Source organism: Carettochelys insculpta, chromosome 2 (assembly GCF_033958435.1).
Source record: "Carettochelys insculpta isolate YL-2023 chromosome 2, ASM3395843v1, whole genome shotgun sequence".
Taxonomy (NCBI): domain Eukaryota; kingdom Metazoa; phylum Chordata; order Testudines; family Carettochelyidae; genus Carettochelys; species Carettochelys insculpta.
In genome coordinates, this window is record NC_134138.1 from 235,082,587 (window position 1) to 235,107,752 (window position 25,166).

The 25,166-nt window shown below is 44.5% G+C and overlaps 1 protein-coding gene across 6 annotated transcripts in view; it reads right to left on the reverse strand.

Moving 5' to 3' along the window:
• The window catches only part of AKAP9 (A-kinase anchoring protein 9), a 252,463-nt gene that overhangs the window by 27,674 nt on the left and 199,623 nt on the right, over positions 1–25,166 (reverse strand). For all 6 annotated transcript variants that reach the window (XM_074984762.1, XM_074984761.1, XM_074984760.1 and 3 more), the window contains 4 exons: positions 10,107–11,192; positions 6,623–6,769; positions 5,745–6,251; positions 2,655–2,718 (listed from right to left, as the gene is read on the reverse strand). In XM_074984762.1, coding sequence (XP_074840863.1) covers positions 2,655–2,718; positions 5,745–6,251; positions 6,623–6,769; positions 10,107–11,192 — 1,804 coding nt within the window. The remainder of the gene's footprint in view (positions 1–2,654; positions 2,719–5,744; positions 6,252–6,622; positions 6,770–10,106; positions 11,193–25,166) is intronic.

Sequence of the window (25,166 nt, forward strand, 5' to 3'; positions counted from 1 at the left end):
GGTGATGAAGATATCATCAATGTAGCGTAAGCAGAGACGGGGTGTTAGTGGACGAGAGCTAAGGAAGCGCTGTTCCAGGTCAGCCATGAAAATATTGGCATATTGAGGGGCCATGCGGGTACCCATAGCTGTGCCGCTGATTTGAAGGTATATCTCGTCACCAAATCTGAAATAGTTGTGTGTGAGGATAAAGTTACAGAGCTCAGCCATCAGACGTGCTGTAGCATCATCAGGGATACTGTTCCGGACAACATTTATTCCGTCTTTGTGTGGGATGTTGGTATAGAGAGCCTCTACATCCATGGTGGCTAGGATAGTGTTTTCTGGTAGGTCATCAACTTCTTGCAGTTTTCTCAGGAAATCAGTGGTGTCTCGGAGATAGCTGGGAGTGCTGGTGGCACAGGGTCTGAGGACAGAGTCCACATAACCAGACAGTCCTTCAGTGAGAGTGCCAATGCCTGAGATGATGGGGCATCCAGGATTTCCAGGTTTGTGGCTCTTGGGTAGTAGGTAGAATAGCCCCGGACGGGGCTCTAGAGGTGTGTTGGTATAAATCTGTTCTTGTGCTTGTGTAGGGAGTGTCCTGAGCAGATGGTGTAGTTTCTTAGTGTATTCCTCGGTGGGATCTGAGGAAAGTAGACTGTAAAATTCGGTATTGGAGAGTTCTCTGGAAGCCTCCTTTTGGTAGTCAGACCTGTTCATGATGACAGTAGCTCCTCCTTTATCTGCCTCTTTGATTATAATGTCAGGGTTGTTTCTGAGGCTGTGGATGGCATTGCATTCCGCACGACTGAAGTTGTGAGGCAAACGATGCTGTGACAGAGCCAGACGTGTGCCACGAAGCCTCTTACAACAGGACAAGCCCAAGAGAGAAACCAACAGAACACCACTAGCCATCATGTACAGTCCTCAGCTAAAACCTCTACAGCGCATCATCAGGGATTTACAGCCCATCCTGGACAATGATCCCCCACTTTCACAGGCCTTGGGAGGCACACCAGGCCTTGCCCACAGACAACCTGCCAACCTGAAGCAAATCCTAACCAGCAACTATACACCGCACCACAGTCACTCTAACTCAGGGACCCATCCATGCAACAAACCTCGTTGCCAGCTCTGCCCACATATCTCCACCAGCAACACCATTACAGGACCTAACCAGATCAGCCACACCATCGTGGGTTCATTCAGCTGCACATCTACCAATATAATTTATGCCATCATGTGCCAGCAATGCCCCTCTGCTATATACATCGGACAAACTGGACAGTCTTTACGTAAAAGAATAAACGCACGCAAATCAGATATCAGAAATGGCAATATACAAAAACCCGTAGGAGAGCACTTCAATCTCCCAGGCCACACAGTAGCAGACTTAAAAGTAGCTATCCTACAGCAAAGAAATTTCAGGACCAGACTCCAAACAGAAATTTCGGAGCTACAATTCATCTGCAAATTCGATGCCCTCAGCTCAGGCTTAAACAAAGACTGCGAATGGCTGGCTAAATACAGAAGCAACTTCCCCTCCCTTGGTGTTCACACCTCCAGATCAACTGCTGGTAGTAAGCCTCACCCTTGCTGACTGGGCTAACCTTGTTATCCCCACCCTTGCTCTGGCTTATTTATACCTGGCCCTGCAGATTTCCAAGACCAGCATCTGACGTAGTGAGTCTGTGCTCACGAAAGCTCATGCTCAAAACTTTTCTGTTAGTCTATAAGGTGCCACAGGACCCTTTGTTGCTGTTACAGATCCAGACTAACACAGCTACTCCTCCGAAACCTGGTCAGTGTACACATTCAGATCACACCTGGAAAGATGCTGAAAGCAGTTTGAAGAAAGGATGGAGGGGCCCAGAGAGAAGGAACCACCTTCAAATTTCCACTCTCAAAGCCAACTCATACCCTCACTGGCACACACATATTTTTGTCCAAGAGTGATTAAGGTGCACCCAGATATATAATGATGCTCTTTGTATTTCCCAGATGTGACACCATCTTATCACTATGGGATTTTGTTCTGATTTTCACTGATGCACCCATGGTAATCCCTTTTTGTTTTTCTTTTGCTTCTTGGGCTACAGTTTTCAAAGCAAGGAGAAGTTCCTTTAATAAAGAAGCCTGTCAGACAAACAGGGGATTAAGATCAAGGTGCTACTTACCAACTGGATTTGAACTGAATTAAGGTTTCATTACAGGCACAATGTTCTTCTGGAAAGATTGTGGGTAAAGAAAAGTAAGAGGAAAATCCTGTCTTTATAGGAAGCAGAAACTATGAAATTTTAGGAAGGAACATTACTGATGGGATTACATGTTGATTATGCTGTTTTCTTCTGAACTTTAAAATATTTGCTGTGCTGCTGTATGATGAAAGTAGAGAAGGAAAGAATCAAATATGTACCCATTGTCTCTTTAATAAAACCCTGACTTTGGCCCAAGATCTCTGTAGGACAGTCATAGTTAGTAAGGAGAAAGGTCTGAAAGATTGATATTTTACCTTAGCAGGTGAAAAACAATTTTCATTGTGCTAGGATTAAAGAAATGCACATCTACTTTTATCTTCCAAACAATAAAAATAAAGTGTATGAGAAATACCCATATCTAATTTATAATAGTGTAGTAGGAGATATGATGGCTATCACACAATAGAGTCTTACCACTAGAACATCCTTCTCTGGCCTGATAAGATCCTGTGTGTGGTAGCCCAGAAATTGGGACAGCCTATATTTGGAAAAGAAAACATTTAACATTTAAAATCTTCACAGTATGACAAAATAAGGGTTCAGATTAATCATAACAGAGCAGCTGATCAGAGAACCATATGGGTGACGCTCCCAGTGCCTTGGCAGCATGGAGGCTTGCAAAAGGAGGCAGAAATCAGAAGGTTCATGGGTCAACACTTCTACTTCACAAGACTATAGAGCTGGATGAGCACAAGGGGGCAGCAGGGTGGTACAATAAAAGGGATAGCAGAGCTACGGAGGGATCTACAGAAGTGGCCAACCAGTTAGGCTGCATCTACACTGCAGCAATCTTCTGAAAGAGCATGTGTACACACATAAAAGAAGCGGAACCTTTTGATAGAGAGCATCCACACAGCCCCTGGCTCTTACGAAAGAATGGGCCAGGGACTCAAAACTCTGGTGCCGTGAGGACTGCTCTTTTGAATAAAGGGCCAGTGAAGTGTCTACACATGCTTTTTTTTAAAAAGAAGCTTTTGAAAGGAGGCGCTCTTCCTGATCTGGGAGTGGAAAAGGGCTTCCTAAAGAACAGAAGCATTCTTTTGATTTCAGATTGAAAAAGCGCATTTTGTAGACGCTCTGTGTGTTCCTTCGAAAAAGGGCCTGATTTTCCAAAAGAACTTGTTAGCATAGCTGCATCCTTAGAGAAGAACCAAAACAGCTGTGGATAGAGTGCAAAGAGCCACATATTATATATTTATTTATATTTCTATTTTATATTTTTATATTATATACACACACACACACACACACACACACACACAAATATCAAAACAAAAAGCAGTCAAGTAGCACTTTAAAGACTAGCAAAATAGTTTATTAGGTGAGCTTTCATGGGACAGACCCACTTCTTCAGACCACAGCCAGACCAGACCAGACTCAATATTTAAGACACAGAGAACCAAAAACAGTAAGCAAGGAGGGCAAATCAGAAAAAGATAATCAAGGTGAGCAAATCAGAGAGTGGAGGGGTGGGCGGGGAAGATCAAGAATTAGATTGAGCCAAGTATGCAGACGAGCCCCTATAGTGACTCAGAAAGTTCCCATCACGATTTAAACCATGTGTTAATGTACCGAATTTGAATATAAAAGTCAGTTTGTCCACTTCTCTTTCTAAAACAGTGCGATAATTTCTCTTCAGTAACACACATACCTTGAGGTCATTGACAGAATGCCCCGTTCCATTAAAATGTTGACTAACTGGTTTGTGGATCTGGAGTGTTTTGATGTCTGTTTTGTGCCCGTTGACCCTTTGTCTAAGGGAGTTAGAAGTCTGTCCAATATACAAAGCATCTGGGCACTGTTGGCATATGATGGCATATATGATGTTAGTAGAGGAGCATGAGAAAGTGCCCATGATTCTGTGACACGTGACTAGATCCATTGTTTACAGTCAAGCTCTTAGGTACAATCGCATTTGCTCTGATCCAACTGACAGAGACCAAAAACTACAAGAACTTTACCAAATATTCATAAACCTAAATTACCCACCAGGAGAAGTAAAAAAACAAATCAACAGGGCCAGATGCATACCCAGAGACCAGCTACTCCAAGATCGGCCCAAAAAAGCCAAGAACAGAACACCACTGGTCATCACCTACAGCCCCCAACTCAGACCACTGCAACGAATTATTAAAGACCTACAACCTATTCTTAATCAGGATGCTACACTCCAGAAGGCCCTGGGTGACATGCCTGTTCTCTCCTACAGACAACCTCCCAACCTCATGAGGATCTTTACTAACAGCCACAGTCTATACCCCAGGAACACCAGTCCTGGAACCTTTCCCTGCAACAAAGCCCGCTGCCAGCTTTGTCCACATATCTTCTCTGGAAATACCATCACTGGACCTAACCAGGTTACTCACAGAATCACGGGCACTTTCTCATGCTCCTCTACTAACATCATATATGCCATCATGTGCCAACAATGCCCAGATGCTTTGTATATTGGACAGACTTCTAACTCCCTTAGACAAAGGGTCAACGGGCACAAAACAGACATCAAAACACTCCAGATCCACAAACCAGTTAGTCAACATTTTAATGGAATGGGGCATTCTGTCAGTGACCTCAAGGTATGTGTGTTACTGACGAGAAATTATCGCGCTGTTTTAGAAAGAGAAGTGGACGAGCTGACTTTTATATTCAAATTCGGCACATTAACACATGGTTTAAATCGTGATGGGAGCTTTCTGAGTCAGTATAGGGGCTTGTCTGCATACTCGGCTCAATCTAATTCTTGATCTTCCCCCCCACCCCTTCACACTGATTTGCTCACCTTGATTATCTTTTACTGATTTGTCCTCCTTGCTTACTGTTTTTGGTTCTCTGTGCCTTAAATATTGAGTCTGGTCTGGTCTGGCTATGGTCTGAAGAAGTGGGTCTGTCCCACGAAAGCTCACCTAATAAACTATTTTGCTAGTCTTTAAAGTGCTACTTGACTGCTTTTCGTTTTGAGAGTGTATAGACTAGCACGGCTTCCTCTCTGTTACTATACACACAAATAAATATGGATCATATATAGACACACAAAAATAAATATATAACATGGCTCAGTGCTCTCCCCCTCCTCCAGAGCCAGAAACTACTAGACCAACCCCGACTCTAAATGAATGCCCTTCCTGTCCCCAAGAGCCAGGCAGCTCCAGAACCCCCACTCTAAATAAATGCCATCAACTCAAGGGAGCTGCTGCCACTACCAGCATGTACTTCTCCCACCAAGCGTGGGGCACATGCAAAGAGCAAGCTGGCGGCACTCCCTATGTGTGGCTCTGAAGAGATGCATTTAAAGGCTCAAAGAGCCATGGGTTGGCCACCCCTGAACTTTTCTTGGGTGGAGCATCTCTACACAATTCCAAAGACAGTATAGTGTCTCAATGGCAGAGTCTGGCCTTTCATGATCAAGAATACTCAAAATAGGCATCCTACTTCAGAGCAGCATGAATCAAGGAAACCTCTGTAAAACACAGAATGACAAAATACGTATAAAAATACAATACATACCTCTTTATCTCTCAAACTTTCTATAACTTCCTTCAAAGCATTACATTCGTCTGTTAATACTTGGACTGCAACAAACTGCTCTCTCTTCAATGCTTCAGATTCAGAAATATGCCTTGTTTCCATGTCCATGATTTCAGCAGCATGGAGTTCTTGCATTTGGTCAATTTTCTCAGTGAACTCTCTTATGACCTCTGCAACCTCCTCTGACAAACTTTCATTTTGTAAATCATTTTGAACTTCTGCATTTTTAACAACAACTTGTAAAGTTTGGTTGGAGCTATTTATTTGCACAGTCTTGTCAGTCTGAGAGGACGAACTTTTTCTGATAAAGGTAGGTTCTTCTTTGGTAGAAACATTATCTGGTTTGTCAACATCCTTTCTGCCTTCGAGTGCTGCTATTTTCTCTTCCTTTCTCATACAATCTGCAATCTTTTTCTCTGCTTCAATTAGGTTGTCCTTGACTCGGCATAGCTCTTCTTGAAGATGTGTCATACTTGTTTCTCTCACCTATAGATAAAACACATTTGAATTCCAACATATCCAAACACTTTTAAAGGACCAAGCTCAGTATTTTTAAATGTTCTATACAATGAGAAGTCACAATTATTCTTTTTTTTTTTAGATTAATTTTGCTTTGATGGATTATGTTTGTTAGATGATAAACAGTTATTATTTCAAGAACCAGACCAGATCCTGTAAATTGGTAGAAACCCCTTGAAGTCACGGGAGTTACACAATGTGCATCAACTAACGATCTGGTCTACAGCATCATGTAGTTTTCATAAATGCATGAACAATGCATACTGTACAGTAAGTTTTATTAAATAATGTTTTTCAGTGGACGAGATAAAACAATTATGGAATGATCCAATTCTTACCACTAATCCTTCTTGAAGTTTTTCTGACTTTTCTCTGTAACTATTCAGTTCTTCCTTGGCAGCAGCTGATTCAGCTTTGATTTTCTCTAGTTCACGTTCAGTAATGAGTATGCATCCTTCTTGACCTTGAGTTAGTTCTATGACTACCTACATATAAAAATTGGTTGATAAAACATCTATTACAATGACAACAGAATACTAATGATGATGACCCCTGCATGCAACTCCACAAAATGAGCCATGCCACATGAAGAAACAAAGTGTCTTGAACAGAGGGTGTTGTGATCACCTCACCACCCTATGTTTCAAAAGGCTAATCTCCTGGTTTAATTGAGATCCCCAAACTTCAAAAAAAGCAACAAACACAAAAGGTTCCATGGAAGTGCTATGAAAAGGAAATCCCTGGACCATGGGTGGAAAAACCCCCCACTAAGATACTAAAAATCTATGCAGCAATGGGAACAAACAATATACCTCTGGAAAATGAGGTCTGCTAAAACAAGAAGTTTTAAAGAGGAGTTTTTGACCTTAAATTCACCAATATTAAAAAAAATAGCTTTAGCACCTGTGGCCCAGGCCCTACAGTCCATCATATCTGTGAACTTCAGACTTTCAGCAGAAAAGCTGAGGTTTTAATTAAATTGATAGATACAGAACATACAATCTCTGTCCTGGAAAGCGGAAGAGGACACTCAACTTTGACTCCATCACATTCATTGGTGACATAATCAGTGATTGATGGAAGGCATGTGAACATAACCAGGTATAAATTAAATACGAAAGAAATAGAAGGCCAGTGTCATTGCAGAGAGCAAAAAAGAAGGTTGTAAAAAGGTGTAAGAGAAAGAGGAATCTTTTTTAACCCACAAGAACATGTTTATCCCTTCTTAATCATTTTAGCCACTATGTCTTTGTCTTTTTTGCCCCTTAGGCATATAAATTACACAGATGTGTAACTTAACCTCAAATATATGTCATCTCTAAATGCGATTCACGGAATGGGAAATAACACAATTAGGCAGTGGGCCTAGAATATGGAAAGCCAAAGGATCTGCCACAGCCTTACTATTATTAGATGAGGAGACAAGGATAAAACACAAAGTTTCTTGGAACTTTGGTTTCTATAATTTTAATAAATGGCAGTGATAATGAAGTTAAAATTGACCATGCTAACAGGTCAAAAGTGGAAAACAGGTATCTGTACACTGAAGATGTTTTCCTGGCATTAGACAAAAGTCTGCAAACTAAATCATCCAAAGCAGAACCAAACTATATTGCCATTGTTATTTACATTATAAGAGCATCATAAATTGGAATTTGCATTATACTTTTGTGACATCAGCTAACTTCACCTACACATGTTTTCATGCTTATTCATTCCAAATACAGGTGCAATAACATTGCTAATTTAATGTTCAAATAGAACAGAGTTTCCTAAAAGGGTACAGAATTGACTTGTTGCAATGTTAAATATGTGTAATTGTTGAATTTATACTGTTTTAATAGTTATGAGAAGTAACTATTTTAGACCGGCATTGAAATGGGATCTGGGTAGAAAGATTAGCTCTTTGGACTGTCTGAAGGAGTAGTAGGAGAAAGATCTTTCTTGAAGAAAAGAAAAATGGTCTGTATAGTGGTTAGGTGATATCCTCAGAGCTGGGGAGATCTGCGTTCAGTTCACTGTTCTGCCACAGACTGATTTGCTCAAGATTACACAGGAATTAAACCTCTCTCTCCCCCATCCATAGAATGCAAGGATAGGTAACCTCCAGCCTGTGGCCCACATGGAGTTCATGAGGGTCAGTCACTGGCAGGCCACCAAATGCTTTGTTTACCTCAGTGGCCACAGGCATGGCGGCAAGCAGCTCCCAGTGACTGTGGTTTGCCATTCCTGGCCAATGGAAGCAGTGGGAAGTGGCATGGGCTGGTCTACCTTTTCCCACAGCTTTCATTGGCCAGGAATTATAAACCATGGCCAATGGGAGTTGCAGGGCTCGGTGCCAGTTGATAGTCAAGTAAACAATCGTCTGACACCCTGCCAATGGCTCATCCTGATGAACTGCATGCAGCCAGCATATCAAGAGTTTTCCCACCCTTGATACAATGGGACGAAAGTACTTCCTGCCCTCACAAGATATTGTGAGGTTAAATACATTAAGAATCATAAGTTGCTGTGATATTATAATGGGAACAGTATAAATAGAATGATTAGTTAGTGCTGTGGTCTTAGCTGTAGATGGACAGAGAAGTCTCTTTGAAAAGCCACTATGGGAGGATTAAACCTTGTAAAAATTTACTGCAATATATACAAATAATTAGGGACCAGAACCATGAAGGGACTTAGGTGCCTAAGACCGATATTTAGACCTACTGTAATCTACAAAAGCCCCACTCAGCTACTGCATAACCCTGCAGGCACCTAAATTTTCATTTTAAAAGTCTCTGAGGCACCTACATTTCTACCTCTAGGCAACTGCACTGCTACCTTAAATGAGGTAAAGATAGGGAAAGGAATATCTATCTTGCTGTCAGGCCCAATACTGTGATGGTTAAGGTACACTCCTGAGAGGAGGAAAGACCCCTGTTCAAATCATTGCTCCTTACTTGGCACTGAACCTGGATTTTCCACATCCTGGGTGAGTACTCCAACCACTTAACTAACCATTAAAAAGGAGGAACTATCTGCAGCCATTTTGGATGGAGTTAGGCATACAGTGCTGCTGCTCTTGCAAGAAAGAGTTCAGGCACCAAAGGCATGTCTCTTCTAGGACAGGGCTCCATATTGTGGATCCCAAGCAGACAAACGAACCTCTCTGCAGCTGGTTTAGCTCCTCCAAGTGGGCAGGGTATAGGGCACATCACTTTATCTCCTTTTGACTAGCTTGGATGGCTACTTGTCTAGCCTGCTGGCTTTTGTGGATCCCTTCTTCAGGTGCCTATTTTCCCCATTCTTTGTATAAAGTGGCTAATACTTAAGCTTTGAGGATTCCAATGATTTTTTAGATGTTTAAAGGTTGAACTGGGTGTCACAAAGTTTAAGACCTCTTGTGATTCTAGGTGTAAACAAACATGCAGGTCACAAATGAAAACTTTATAAAAATACATTTTTTAAGGCTTCTGGTACCACAAAATCAACACACTGATTCATGGCAAGCACATAATCAATGTCACTATCTTCAGAAAATAGTCACAACATTGAGAAAAATGTATGATTAGTTGTTAAAACACCTTCTTCCCATGAACAGGCTGCATACTTAGTCAAATATCCAAGATAAATCAACAGTGGACATTACCAAAAGTGCAATTTTTGTTCTGTTTGTAACTCAGAGGGGTGTGTGTGTGTAAAACACAAATCTTACTGCATCTATTCATACAGTAACAGCATAATGCATTTAGTCTTATGAAAAAAAAATGTGCACTTACCACATTTCCTAAAAAAATAACTGATTCTTAGGCAAAGTGAGCAAAAGATTTTTTTTTTTACCTCAGATGTTTGCACCTCTTCTTGTTCAGGAGTCTTTTTAATCTCCTCTTTGTGCTTTTCCTGAATGTCTTCTAGTAACTGTTGAAGTTCTAAAAGTCTGTTTTCTTTTTGTGTAGCCTCCTTCTGTGCTATTTCTGCATTTTCTTTTTCTACTTCCAGGTTTCTGTACATTTTTGCCAGCTCGTTCTCCATCTCTGAAAGTTTCTCTGTTAATACTGATAATTTTGATTCTGTCTCTTGTTTAGCTATGGGATTTGCATTCTCTGTTTGGGTACTTTTGTTTGCTTCTTCATTTGAAAACCTCTTTGTACTTTGCCTGAGTTTAGTTTGTTCCTGAACTGCATTCAACTGAACTTGGCTCACAAGAGCAGCAGCAACCTTTTCCTGAAGTATCTCTTCAAGATCAAGTATTTTCTTTTTAAGTATTTGTGTTTCAACCTTGGCTTGCTCTTTCAAGTCCTTCATTTGGTTGTAACACTGACATAACTCTGAATCCCTCTCTTGAACAGCTGCCTGAAGTTGTTTCAGCTTTATCTCCATGGTGCTGATGGTGATCTTTGTATTTTCTTCCACAGACTTAAGCTGTATTTTATTTTCGAGCAGCTCTGCAGTCTTCTCGATCAGGGCTTCTTCTTTTTCACTTTTGTCTTTGCTCCTATCCCCTTCTTCTGCCTTGTCACTGTCCATCAGCAAATGCTTGTATTTTTCTGTTACTTTCTCATGTTCCCTCTTTAAGGTATCTAGTTCTTTCTTTAAATGGTTCATTTTAAATTTAGTTTCTTCAAGCTCATTCTTTGTCAGAGATGCTTTTACATTATCATCTTCCATTTGCTTCTCCAAAGCTTCTTTTTCTGCCAACACTGTATCAAGCTGATATTTCAGACTGTCAGCATCCTCCTGAATGGAAGCAACATCTACAGGTACTTTGTGTTCAATATTTGCCAACTCCTGCTGAAGTTTTTCAATCACTTCATTTAGCTGCTCTATTTCCTCTTCACTGTTTTTCTTCACACGCTCTTGATCACTTTTTAGGTATTCTATCTGAGCTTCCAGTTCTTTTATATGTTCATTTTTTTCTTCAATAACCTACCAAGTCAGTGAAAGAAATATATAATATGTAACTATCAAACATCAAGATTTTGCTTTCTCCTGGACTTGCTAGCAGCAGCTTGTTTAATCACTCACCCCACCGCCCTGACACTTTGTAAAAGAAATACAGTAGCAATAACTAAAATTGCCTTAAGGACTTCTAGCTCATAGATCTTTACAGGAATCAAAACACCTGTATGTAGGACTTGGAAAAGAGCTTTGAGCTTACTGGACTATCTACGTTCTACAAAGCTAGAAGTGAAAGCTGAAGCTTCCGTAACATTCCAGTTTTCCTGTCTAAAGCTCTGACAACATCCATCCCCTGTACAAATTATCACTGAGGTCAGAGGAACTATTAGCTTTGGCAAAGTCTGTGCAGATAGATTTCTTTGCACGATCAGGGCCTTAGACTTAGTTTGACTCATAGCACCCAACAAATTAAAGCTATTTGAATCATACTGCCTTCAGAGAAATAATTTTGCAGTATATTACACAACAAATATTTATTTCTCCGAACAAGCAGCGGCGCCTCAGTGTTGAAGATAAGTTTCAAGACTGAGGGTTGAAGCACAAACAAGTTAGATATTTAATTTCCCCACCATCAAAATGCAGCCAACACCCTCTTCATACATTCATGCAGTTTGATTCAGAAAAAGCTATATTGGCTACACCACTTAAATATACATTCAAGTTTGACATGGAATGTGAAATATAATGGATTTATAGTGGAAATGCAAATAGGTCCTTAACTACATCAGTATTATTAAGCACAAACATAATACAATTTTTCTTTTCTCTATATAGACATATATATATTCTGTGCAATCCCCTGCACTGAAATAATTAATATTGTACAATATCTTCACTGAAGAATGAGATGCAGCACTGCCAACAGAATTGACAATGCTCTCAAAACAATTCAGCAATAAAGAGATTTGTAATGACACAAGCAGAACAAAACAATACATTTCTGGTTCAACTTATCATATTTGCAGTTATCAGATTAATTTGGAACCTTAACCACCCAGATATTAGTTGACTAACAGCAACAGCCCAATATGTTTCCTCACTGAAGTATCTACATTACACCTGTATGCTGCAGAAAATACAGATTATGACTGAAAAAGAGAGAGTGACTTCTTTCTGAGATTGAATAAGAGAAAAGAAAAAGGGAAATCTGGAGTCAGTGCTGATGGAAAGTGACAAAGTTTACCAGACGAAGGAAGGAGTTCACCAACAGCAGCAATAATTAAAGTATATAAGATTTCAAGAGAACCCGTTTTGAAGAATTAATTATATAACATGCAGTATAAAGTGGGAGAAACATTTCATTCCACAAGCATAAAAGAATGCTGAAGGACCCTTAAATACACCATAATACAGGCACACCAGAGTAAGAGGAATAAGGATGAGAGAAATAAAAAGGGGCCAATGCGGAACTGCTTAAATATCTCAGCTTTTTTTTTAAAACTGTACTAGAAATGGAAAAGTACCAGGGAGGGAACCAAACAAAAATATTCATTCAGTCAGTCAATGCTTTTACAAAAAATAAGAATAGCAATAAATAAGAGTTAATGATAGCTACAGTACTTTATAGAGTAAAAAGGGCTTTCAAAAGTCTATCAGGAGCAAAAAAGGCCCACTAAAGAGAAAATAGGTCAACTAATTAAGAACATTGGGGATAAACTAATGACTATAAAATTTTACTGCTGACTTCCTTTTCTTCTCTATACTTCAATACATTTAGACAATTAGAAAATTGTAAAGTTGCAAAATGACCTTATAAAATGGCAAAAAGTAAGATTACTTGGAAAATGTGAACATACATAAATAAGTAGGGCTGATTTTGCATCCTAATATATTAAATACATTATCCAATTGACATATTTTTGAAAGTCATGAAAAATTGCAAAAATCCCAGAAGACTAAAGAAAAGCAAGTGAGATATTGGTTACCAAAAACCAGAAAGAAGCCTTCCTGGCAATTTCTGTCAAGTACATCCCAATTCTGATTTCAGTTAAACTGTAGCAGTTCAGTACCCTCTCCCTACAAATTGTTCTAGTGCCACTGGCAGAAGGGCACAGAAAATCATAGGCTAGTGTCCTTCTTCACCATCCCCTCCTCCTCACTCTTGCCTACACAGAGGTTACTGGCCACATGCAGCATCACCCTCTGCCCTGACACTGAAACTCTAATACCAGCATGGGGAGGTGGGGTGACTCCAGGGAGGAGTGGGTTTGTGGATGTGAGCTTGCCTCACATTCCCCCTTTAGCAGCAGCTCCTGTCCCACTGGCTTCCTGCTCCAGGCACTCTGACTTGGTGCACAAAGTTGCAGCACTATTCAGTCTTTGCCCAGCCACTATTCCATCATGACAAAGTGATGACTGGGCAAAAACTGAATGAGTGACATTGCAATCCAGTTCAGGCTTGACCCTGCCACTCCATGGGATAGGAGCCACTGCTGCAGCCTAAGTGCAGGACGGGGTGCCTCCTATCTGCATTGGGCCTGCAACCCTCTTAGAACCTTTCTGTGACTCACTGGCAGGCATGGCCCACTGCTTGGGAAATACTATTCTAAGGTTTAATCTACTTTTACATCTTCATCTTGCACCAAGGAGACATGCTAGAGAACATAACTAAGAGTGACATCTTGAAATTAAGAGAGGGATAATATATGCTGAATCAGAGCAGGGCTCCTGTTTTTCAAGATTTAACAACTTCACGTAGGGAGATATTTTTAGCAATTTAGCAAAATTTAGGGTTTTACTTAGGTAAAAAAAATCAGGGTTTTTCAAGGCTTTTCCTTTGTAAATAAAATAATGTATACTGTGATGACTAATCTCTTTGGTGGTGTCAACACTACGAGATAAATTCTAATTTAAGGCAGTTAGCTGGATATTACCACATGACTGTCTTCACTGTAAATACCATTAGTTCGATTACAAAATCACAGTTACCTGATGGGTGTAGCATCAAGCTCGAATTCAGAAGTTGGATTACAGGCCAGTGTGGAAGTGCCACATCTTAAAATCAAATTTATTAGCCTCCAGAGGTGTCCTGTATGTAACCCACAATGCCCCTCAGTGCTCCGCTCTGGACACTGCTCTCCAGTAACAAGACGACTCTGAATTTCCAAGCGGCAGCAGCAAGCCTTTGGCTGTGGGCTCATGTTTGTATGAGAACCTGAAAATGTCTTTCCTTCTTTGCTATTACTGCTGTGAGTTCATCTACTCATTACAATAGCTCCTGCAGGGAGTTTGTGGCTCTGTCTCTACACTAGTTATTTTCTTCTGCACTGCCTGGTGCCAGCCACTGCCCTGCCGTACCACGTGGCAACAAGCCTGTGTTAGGGGTTGTGCTTGTATAAGATGCTGAGAAACTTCTCAGAGGTTTACATTTGTGTGCAAACCCCCTTCCCTCCCCCACAGGTGCCATGCAGTCTGGGTCTTCCCCAAGCTCTGCCACATCACTTGGGTAGCCCCCAAGCCAATAAAAGGATATGCCTGCTGTTCAGTGCTGATCATGGTTCCAGGCAGCACCATGTCATACATCATGCGCGTTTAGGGCTCCAAGGGTGGGAAAGATATTTGGAAGCTTGCGGCCACCATGGAGAACTCTCCCCCGGCGGCTAAGATACTGGGGGGAGGGGGTTGCTGCTGCTGTGGGGAAGTCTTCCTTGGCTACTAAGATATTTGAGGGCTTGCTGCCACCATGGGGAAGTCTCCTGCAACACCTAGGATGCTGGGGGTTTTTGCTACTACAGTGGGGAAGTCTCCACCAGCAGCTAATATATGGGGAGGATCACTTCAACTGGCCCCCCACTGAATCCCCTCAAGCCCATACCAGGGCTTGATGCTGCCAGGGGGAAGTTTCCCCCAGTTACTAAGATACTAGGGGTTTTGCTGCCATCGGGGGAAGTCTCCCCCCGGCAGCTAAGATATTTGGGGAGGACTACCTCAACTGGCCCCCCACTGAACCCCCCATGCCCCTAGTGGGGCTTGCTGCCACCAGGGGGAAGGCTCTCTTGGTGGCTGAGACACACAGGAGCTTGCTGCTGCCAAGGAGAAGGCGCCCTTGGCAGCTAAGATATTTGGGGGGAATACTTCGGCTACCTCAGCAGCCGCAGATCACACCACCACCCCCACAACCTGCCAAATATCTTTTCAGGAGGTTGCTGTCCATTGCAGACACCTTCTGGTTTTATATTTCAGTTATAAAATCTTTTTGCTAATGTCTGTTATCTGTTTTCATGCCTTGACCCCGTCAGAAACATGGGATGCGGAGAGCGATCTAGCTGAGATTCCTGTTTGTGTTGTAAGTTCAGTGTATGTTATTTCACGGACATCAACCGTGTTGGCATTATCTGTGTGGCACAGGGAAAGGTCAAAAATTCTTTTTTCCTACACTTTTCTATCCTCTTTCTTCTAACTTTACAATACAGTCTGGGCCCCTGTATTATTTTAATGGATTACATGCAATGATGGCAGTGGGGGGGACACTCAGCGGATGGCCAGCTGAGAACACAGTCATTGCACAGAAGCCTTAGACTGCACCGGAAAGCCAAAGACTCTCCCCATCAGCAACTTTCTTTTCTGAAAAACTTTCCTTTCATCTTACTTTTTGGGGTCCCTGTATTAGTTTCAATAAAGTTAAAAATCTTTTTTCCTAGACTTTTCCATCCTCTTTCTTCTAACTTTGGGAATACAGTCAGGGTCCCTGTATTACGGCCAGTTCAGAATTCAACTACAGAAGAAAGACATTTCTGTAAACTTTTTTGCCATCTGTGTGGATGCCCTATTTTACCTTCCTTTCAACGGGAAAATTGGATGTTTGCTTAGCATGGGAGGGGAATGAGGAAAATGCAATGTGGGAAGATGATGCCAAAGACAAGCGAGCATATCCAGAATGTTACGGGGATGAGGGAGCTGTGGGATAGGTTTCCACAAAGCACTACCACTACAATTGATGTTAGCCAATTTGAGTGTGGCAGCAATGAGTCAACTTTGTGAGGAGCATGTGGGAAGTGAGAATGATCAATTTGGAACTTATAAATTCCAGAATTACAAAATCGATACTAATAAATTCAAATTTATCTTGTAGTGTAGATGCAGCCTTTGTAATGTTTCCTAGAGCGCTTTAATGTTGTACTCTTTCTAATAGCACTAGTTAAAGTTTGGAACCTAGTAGGTTCTACATAGACCAGTCAATGTGAAATATACATAAGTGCACTTTAGAAATCACCGCCACATAGCTGCATTACTGCTTGCACAGAAAATCCCTTAAACACAAGTAAAAATTTCTAGCAGTATCTTGGTGTTCATTAGATAGAAGGCGCACCTGCACAGTAAATGGAGCGCTTTTTAAATGTTTGGTCCCTCAGCATGCTCCACTTCAAAGCTGTGTCTACATGTGCACGCTACTTCGAAGTAGCGGCACTAACTTCAAAATAGCGCCCGTCACGGCTACACGCGCCGGGCGCTATTTCGAAGTTAACTTCGACGTTAGGCGGCGAGACGTCAAAGTCGCTAACCCCATGAGGGGATAGGAATAGCGCCCTACTTCGACATTCAACGTCGAAGTAGGGACCATGTAGTCGTTGCGCGTCCCGCAACTTCGAAATAGCGGGGTCCGCCATGGCGGCCATCAGCTGAGGGGTTGAGAGACGCTCTCTCTCTAGCCCCTGCGGGGCTCTATGGTCACCCTGGGCAGCAGCCCTTAGCCCAGGGCTTCTGGCTGCTGCTGTGGAGGCTGGGGATCCATGCTGCAGGCACAGGGTCTGCAACCAGTGGTAGGCTCTGTGTATCTTGTGTTTTTTAGTGCAACTGTGTCTGGGAGGGGCCCTTTAAGGGAGCGGCTTGCTGTTGAGTCCGCCCTGTGACCCTGTCTGCAGCTGTGCCTGGCACCCTTATTTCGATGTGTGCTACTTTGGCGTGTAGACGTTCCCTCGCAGCGCCTATTTCGATGTGGTGCCGCGCAACGTCGAAGTTGAACATCGACGTTGCCAGCCCTGGAGGACGTGTAGACGTTACTCATCGAAATAGCCTATTTCGATGTTGCTACATCGAAATAAGCTATTTCGATGTTGGCTTCACATGTAGACGTAGCCCAAGTGTGTGCATACCTGTGTACTTTCAGAGATGTTTGCCAGCAGTGTCTGCAGGCCTACACCTGCACCTACACATAACTGTACTCTAGGTGCATAGGGAAAGGAGGTCCTGCTTCTCCCACTCCAGTTCTTTCTCAACCACCAAGTTCATGGCCAAGGACTTTGAAAAAAAGCAAGACATATCTCCTCAAAGTGCTGACAACACTTTTGTTAGGGACATTTAAAACTATATTGGACAGAATATGGGAATAATCCTTCACTGTTAGGAGATGTTTTTCTCTACCTCTAATTTCTATGATTCTTTCATTCTAACTCAGGTTCAGTGCAGCAAGAATTAGCACACTAAAATATATGGAAACTATGCAATTCATCAGAGTTCAGGGTAAGCAGATTCCGCTATCACCTTGTGGGATGAAATCCAAAACGCTCAGCCACCTCTTAAATGTACACACAGTTGTTTCTTTATGACTTAGCATTATGAAATGAAGGATATCCATCTCTGGAGACAATGTTTATGATAGAGAAGTTACTCACCTGTAGTAACGATGGTTCTTCGAGATGTGTCCCCGTGGGTGCTCCACAATAGGTGTCGGGCTCGCCCAGCGCCGCAGATCGGAATTCTTCTAGCAGTTTCTATTGGATCGCGCATGCGCTGACGCGCGCCACTCCCTTGCGTGCCCCCGGCCATGTGCACGATCCGGTCCCCGCCAGTTCCTTGACCAACCGCCTTGGATGCTCCTGAAAAACAGACAGAGATCCGAAGCGGGGAGGATGGCCAGGTGGTGGAGCACCCACGGGGACACATCTCGAAGAACCATCGTTACTACAGGTGAGTAACTTCTCTTTCTTCTTCGAGTGGTCCCTGTGGGTGCTCCGCAATAGGCGACTACCCAGCAGTAACCCAAGGAAGGAGGTGGGTAATCGATTCATGTGCAGCTCACCCCCGAGAGGACTGCTGTTGACAGATGGGTATCCTCCTCGAATACGCAATGCAGGGCATAATGCTTGGCGAAGGTGTCGTAGGATGACCAGGTCGCCACTCTACAGATGTCTTTTAATGCGATGCCCTTGAAGAAGGCTGTTGACGCCGCCACCGCCCTGGTGGAAGGAGCCCTCGGCGGGGCCAGCAAAGGGGTCTTTTGAAGCTCGTAGCACATTTTTATACAGGACACAATGTGCTTTGAAACTCTCTGTGAACAGAGGCCTTCCCCTTTTTACCTGGGAGCGAGAGACACCAGAAGCCTGTCCATTTTCCGGAAGGACTTAGTTCTGTCTATGTAAAAGGCCAACGCCCTTCTCACGTCTAGGAGATGTAGGCGCGCCTCCTTGCTGGAGCTGTGAGGCTTCGGGTAAAACGAGGGTAAAACTATTGGTTCGTGAAGATGGAACTCTCAGGAAACTTTTGGAATGAAGCCTGGGTGTAACCGTAAGGTTACCGCCTCCTTTGAGAATACTGTGCAGGGCGGCGTCGCCATCACTGCTGCGAGCTCGCTCACCCTGCTGGCTGACGTAATCACAAGGAGGAAGGTTGTTTTCATCGTAAGGAGTCAGAGGGGTACCGTGGCTAATGGTTTGAAGGGTGGTCCCGATAGCGTGCTGAGCACCAAGTCCAAACTCCATGACGGCAGAAGCGGTTTTCGAGGGGGGTACAGGTTTACCAGCCCCTTCAAGAACCTTGTGACGATAGGGTGGGTGAATACAGTGGGCCCTTCCTCTGTATGCCGAAAAGCTGATATAGCAGCGAGGTGGATCTTTAGCGAGGATAGAGAAAGCCCGTCTCGTTTGAGGTCCAATAGGTATTCTAGTATTACGGTTATAGGAATGTCAAGGGGAGCTAACTGCTTGGCAGAACACCAGGCTGTAAATCGAGTCCATTTCTGTTCATAAGTCCTCCTGGTGGAGGTCCTTCAGCTACACTCCAGGACTTGTTGTACTCCCTCCATACACGTGCTCTCTAAGGCGCTGAGCCATGGATTAACCATGCTTGTAGGTGCAGACCCTGAGGGTGCGGGTGCACTGTGGATCCCTGAGCCTGCATGAGTAAGTCCGGCGCCACCGGTAGGGGAAGTGGTGGACGATCTGACATGCGCAGAAGCAAGGGAAACCATGTTGCCGGACCCAAGTTGGGACTATGAGTATCATGCGAGCTCTCTCACTTCTGGCTTTCTGCAGAACCTTGTGGATAAGCGGTGTGTGGGGAAACGCGTAGAGAAGAGGGCCCTTACATGAAATCATGAATGCGTCCCCCAGGGACCCCCGCCCTATTCCTGCTCTGGAGCAGTACTGGGAACACTTCTTGTTGTACTGGGTGGCAAACAAATCGACTTGGGGAAACTCCCATGTACGAAATATGCGCCGTAGCAGGTCAGAGCGGATCTGCCATTCGTGCGTGAGTGCGAAGCGCCTGCTCAGCTGATCTGCCTTCACGTTGTGAGCGCCTGGCAAGTATGAGGCTTTCAACGTTATGTTGTTGGCAATGCACCAGTTCCACAATCGGACTGCTTCTGCACATAACGCACGGGATCGTGCCCCTCCTTGTCGATTGATGTAGAACATAGTGGAGGTATTGTCAGTATTGATCCCGACTACTTTGCCATGCAGGTAATCTCGAAAATGTCTGCACATGTTGAACACTGCTCTGAGCTCCAGTATGTTTATGTGTAGTGTCTGTTCCGCAGGGGACCATAGCCCTTGTGTCACCTTGCTGCCAATGTGCGCTCCCCATCCTATGTGGGAGGCATCGGTAGTAAGAAAGATAGAAATTTGTGGTTGGTGAAAAGGCACCCCCACTAGCAGATTCTTGGGATTTTCCCACGCTAGGGATCTGCGCACCTCCGTCATGGGCGACCCTACTCTGTGGACAGTGTGGGATGCCGGTTTGTAAACACTCGCCAGCCAATGCTGCAGGCTTCGCATGCGTAACCTGGCATTCTGTCCCAGAAACGTCGCTGCCACCATGTGCCCCAAAAGCTGCAGGCACGTTAGGACTGGCACCGTGGGGCTGTACGTCATGACTTGCACCAGGGAGTTGATGGTGCGGAAGAGGGCGTCGGGCAGGTATACTCTTGCTGTGATAGAGTTTATGCGTGCCCCTATGAACTCTGTATGTTGTGTGGGTTCGGTCTTTGACTTTGCGAGGTTGATAACTAGGCCTAGCGAAGTAAACGTGTTCGCGGTGACGCGTATCATGCGTAAGACCTCTGCCTTTGAGGCCCCCTTCAGCAGACAGTCATCTAGATATGGGAAAATAAACACCCCCTGTCTGTGCAGGTAGGCTGATACCACTGCCAGGGTTTTGGTAAAGACTCTGGGTGCTGAGGATAGGCCGAACGGAAGAACCCTGTACTGGAAATGTTCCCTGCCGACCGTGAAGCGGAGGAAGCGTCTGTGTGCTGGGTGGATTGTTATATGAGAGTAAGCATCTTGTAAGTCGAGGGCTGCAAACCAGTCTCCATCGTCCAGTGCCGTAAGTATGCAGGCAACTGTGATCATCCGAAAGCGTTGCTTGCGCAAGTAATGGTTGAGGCCCCGTAGATCCAAGATTGTACTCCAGCCTCCTGTTTTCTTCTCTGTTAGGAAGTAGTGTGAATAAAAACCTTTCCCTTGGAATTGTTCCGGCACTCTTTCCACCGCCCCTATGAACATGAGGTGATCTATCTCCTGCTTGAGCCTCGCCTCGTGGGGAGCGTCCCTGAGATGAGGCCTGGCGGGAGGCTTCGTCGGTGGAAGTGACTGGAAAGGGATCGTGTAACCCTTGGCTATAATTTCTAGCACCCATTTGTCTGTGGTGATCTTTTGTCATTGGGAGTGGAACGGTTTGAGGCGATGATGGAACATGAGATGAGAGTGGCATTGAGCGATGGTGTTGATAGTGCAGCCCCCGACATACCCGTCAAACTTGCTGTCTCTGGGCCTGCCCCAAGGGTGTACGGCTTTGTTGAGAACGTCGCCTGGGAGTCCTGTATTGCTGCTGCTGTTGATGGCGCCCTTGGTCGTAGCCTCGCTGATATTGAGCACGCTGTGGTTGGTAAGCGTAGCGTCTCTGCTAAGGATAAAATTTCTTCTTCTTGTACGGGGGAGTATAAATACCCAAGGTCCTAAGTGTGACCCTCGAGTCTTTGCTGGAGTGGAGGACCGAGTCGGTTGAGTCCGCAAACAGGTTTTGCTTATCAAAGGGAAGATCCACGATCTTCGCCTGCAGGTCCCTGGGGATACCAGACGTCTGGAGCCAGGATTCCCTATGCATTACCACTGCTGCAGCTGCTGAACGTGCCGCTGTGTCCGCCACGTCCAGGGTAATCTGGACTCCCATCCGCAACGCCGCATAGCCCTCTTGGACAATCGCCTTTAACACCGGCTTCTTGTCCTCCGGGAGTGAATCCATGAGGGGAGTGAGTCTAGAGTAATTGTCAAAGTTGTGATTTGATAGATGTGCCGCGTAATTTGCCATTCTCAATAACAGGGTAGAGGAGGAAAATACCTTCCTGCCAAACAGCTCTAGCTTCTTAGCATCTTTATCCGACCCCCCCGACTTGTACTGAGACGCCTTCGACCTCTGCTGGGACAATTCGACCACCAAAGAATTGGGCTGCGGGTGACTAAAGAGGAACTCCATGCCCTTGGCTGGGACGAAGTACTTCTTATCCGCTCTCTTGTTTGTAGGCGGAATAGAGGCCGGGGTCTGCCATATGTTAGTGGCTGACTCCATAATGGCTTCGTCCAGCAGGATAGCGATTTTAGATGAAGCCGGGAGTCTCAAATTTTTCAGGAGTTTATGATGCTTCTCCTGCACCTCTGCTATTTGAATGTCCTGCATGAAAGCTACTCTTTTGAACAGCTCCTGGAATTGTTTAAGGTCATCCGGGGGGGAAACATCCCCAGGGGCCATGGCCTCATCTGGGGAGGATGAGGAGGAACCACTGGGGTACACCTCCTTCAAATCCTCTGGCTCCCGAGTTCGGTGATATACTTGCTCCCTGGAGGACTGTGAAGGAAAGTCTAGGGATTCTGGACTTAATTCCCCCTGAGACAACTGTGTTCCCATCCCAGAGCGAGAGTGTACACGGGAGTATTGACGAGTAGCAGGGGAGGACCTGCCCTTGGATCTAGACCTGTGGTGTCTGTGTTCAGCATGATGAGGATGACCATAGCAGCATGGGCAAGGGCCCAGTGATGGAGACCTAGACCATGATCGGGAGTGTACCCATGATGTCTGGGAGAGCAGGACCTCCGCAATGACATAGATAGTGGTGAAGCTGGTTTGTGATAGTACTCAAGGGGATCCATGCCCAGAAATGGTGAAAGGTGGCCCAAGCCATGGCAAAATTGGTTGGAGGAACAGAGAGGGAGGCCCTAAATAAGTCGGTGGAGTTACAGCCTGTCGGTGCAGTGTGTGTATCTCGGGTGGGGGGGGGGGGGCAGGGGGGCTAGGATATAAGGGCAGCGCGGCCCTGCCTGGAGATGGACTGAGGTGCCGAGTTTTTGTTTTTGCCTTGCCCCTCCCCTGCGGGGTGGGCGCCGCCCCTTCCCGTGCCAGGGATCTTGGTGCTGTGCTCGGCACGGTCAGTGGCGGTGCCACGCAGGTAGCTTCCTCCGGCACCAATAGGCTCCGTGCTGGGTGCCCCTGCGCCGTCGGCGCCACAGGGGCTGGTGCCGCATGTGTCGGCGCCGCCGATTCCGGCGCTTGCCTCGCTGGCACTCACGGCGCCTTCCATGCCACCTGTTGTGTAAGCGGAGGCTCAGCCTCTCCCACGTGCGCTGCTGTGCTGCCGCTTTCATGAGCTCGTGGCTGGGGGCTTTGCGTTCCGCTCGTCCTGCCTGCTGGGCCCGCCGGCAAGGATCGAGCCGGGGAGAGTTTCCTCCTCTTCTGCACCAAAGGATTCAAAGAGGCTGCCTTCCTTTTATGCAACCCAGAGGGCCCTTCTGCGTGAGGATTCTCCAGCAGTTCCGGCTGGAGAGCCTTATCAAACAAGATCATTTTGAGCCTCATTTCTCTGTCTTTCCTGTCCCTGGCTGTAAGCTTAGCGCAGTGGGAACACTTCTGGGTAACATGTGACTCTCCCAGGCAGCGAATGCATTCACTATGCCCATCGGAGGCTGGCACAGCCTCGCGGCATGACTCACACTTCTTAAACCCCGAGGAGGCCATCGCGGTGAGTCTTTACTGTTAATAGGGTACTTAGCCACTAATCAGTGCTTTCTAACCCAAAATAACATTGACCAGCCTGCGGGGCAGCGGACGGCTTAACTAGCCTTCTTGTCCGCCCCTCTCTCCTTTGTTCCTCTTCTTTCTGCTGTCTAATATTCTCTTTCTTTCTCTTTTTTTTTTTTGATAGTGACAAAAACAAACTACACGTAAAAACAACTATCTTATCTGTCTCTGGCTTTAGCCGGAGTGGATTCCGTCTGCAGCCGATGGCGGTTGAGAAGGAACTGGCGGGGATCGGATCGCGCACATGGCTGGGAGCAGTGCGCGTCAGCGCATGCGCGCTCCAATAGAAACTGCTAGAAGAATTCTGATCTGCAGCGCCGGGCGAGCCTGACACCTATTGTGGAGAACCCACGGGGACCACTCGAAGAAGAACATAATTTATACACAGTCATATGTAAAACTAGTTGAATTAGAGAGAAAACTTTATCACAATAAATCACCCAATTACTTTCTACATGGGATATGACACATTGGGCCAGTTTCTCCTCATACAGTAAACTCTTTCACATCTGGCAGCTCCATAAGGGGGAGGTTGCTGGATATTCAGATATTCTGGATAACAGAGAGGTACACCTAGCCATGCATAACAGTAAAGGAAAACAAGATTAAATATTAAGAAACAACCAAAAATGTATGCAGAGTACTTTATTTACCAACAGTAGTATTGTACACTGTAAACTGTATTTATTTGTATTTACTCTCACTATATTGTACTTATTGAAAATGTAACTAAAATTTACTTATGGTTAAAACACCAGTTATTTGAGAATTTTGGATGATAGAATGCCAAATATGAAAGAGTTTACTCTACTTCGCATGCTAGGATACTGAATCTAGCAAGCACTAGACTGCTATGCTCTAATTGTCGCGGTGCACTGTGCTTACCTACATTAACAAAAAGGGCTAAATCAAACCATTAATGCATACCGCAGACAAGCCCTGGATTACACTAATGCAAAATGGATGCAATCCAGTGGCGAATCAGTGTCATTGGCTATTACAGGAGAAAAAGAAGTGTTGATAGTAGTTTAGAAAACAGCAAAAAGTTAGAACTTTTACAGTATGGAAAACAAAGCAAATGGTTCTTATTTCACCTCGCCCTATCAAGATAGCGCTGCAAATCACTTGTCTAAAATCCTTGCAGCTCTGACAGGCATTATATTGTGTTACAAAAGCATTATGTATCGGAGGGGTAGTCGTGTTAGTCTGGATCTGTAACAGCAACGAAGGGTCCTGTGGCACCTTATAGACTAACAGAAAAGTTTCGAGCATGAGCTTTCGTGAGCACAGACTCACTTCATCAGATGCTGTCTGATGAAGTGAGTCTGTGCTCACGAAAGCTCATGCTCAAAAGCGTTATGGATCATGGTATGACCAGAAATGAAGCATCTTCCACCAGGTGGAGCCAAAATGCAGCATACAGTGTTATGTACATCTCATTTAAATAAAACAATAGAATAAATTCAGCAAGCATGCTGAGATGCAGCTCAGATGGCTGCATCCTGGTAGGCAGCAAGACAATAAGGAGAACTTAAGACAGCAGAATATATACAATTATATAAGCAAATGCAGGACAAAATAATTGTCATGTGTTTTCTTAACAGAACAACGGGCCCACAAAAGAAGTGAGAAACAGAAATTAGTTTTGAAGGT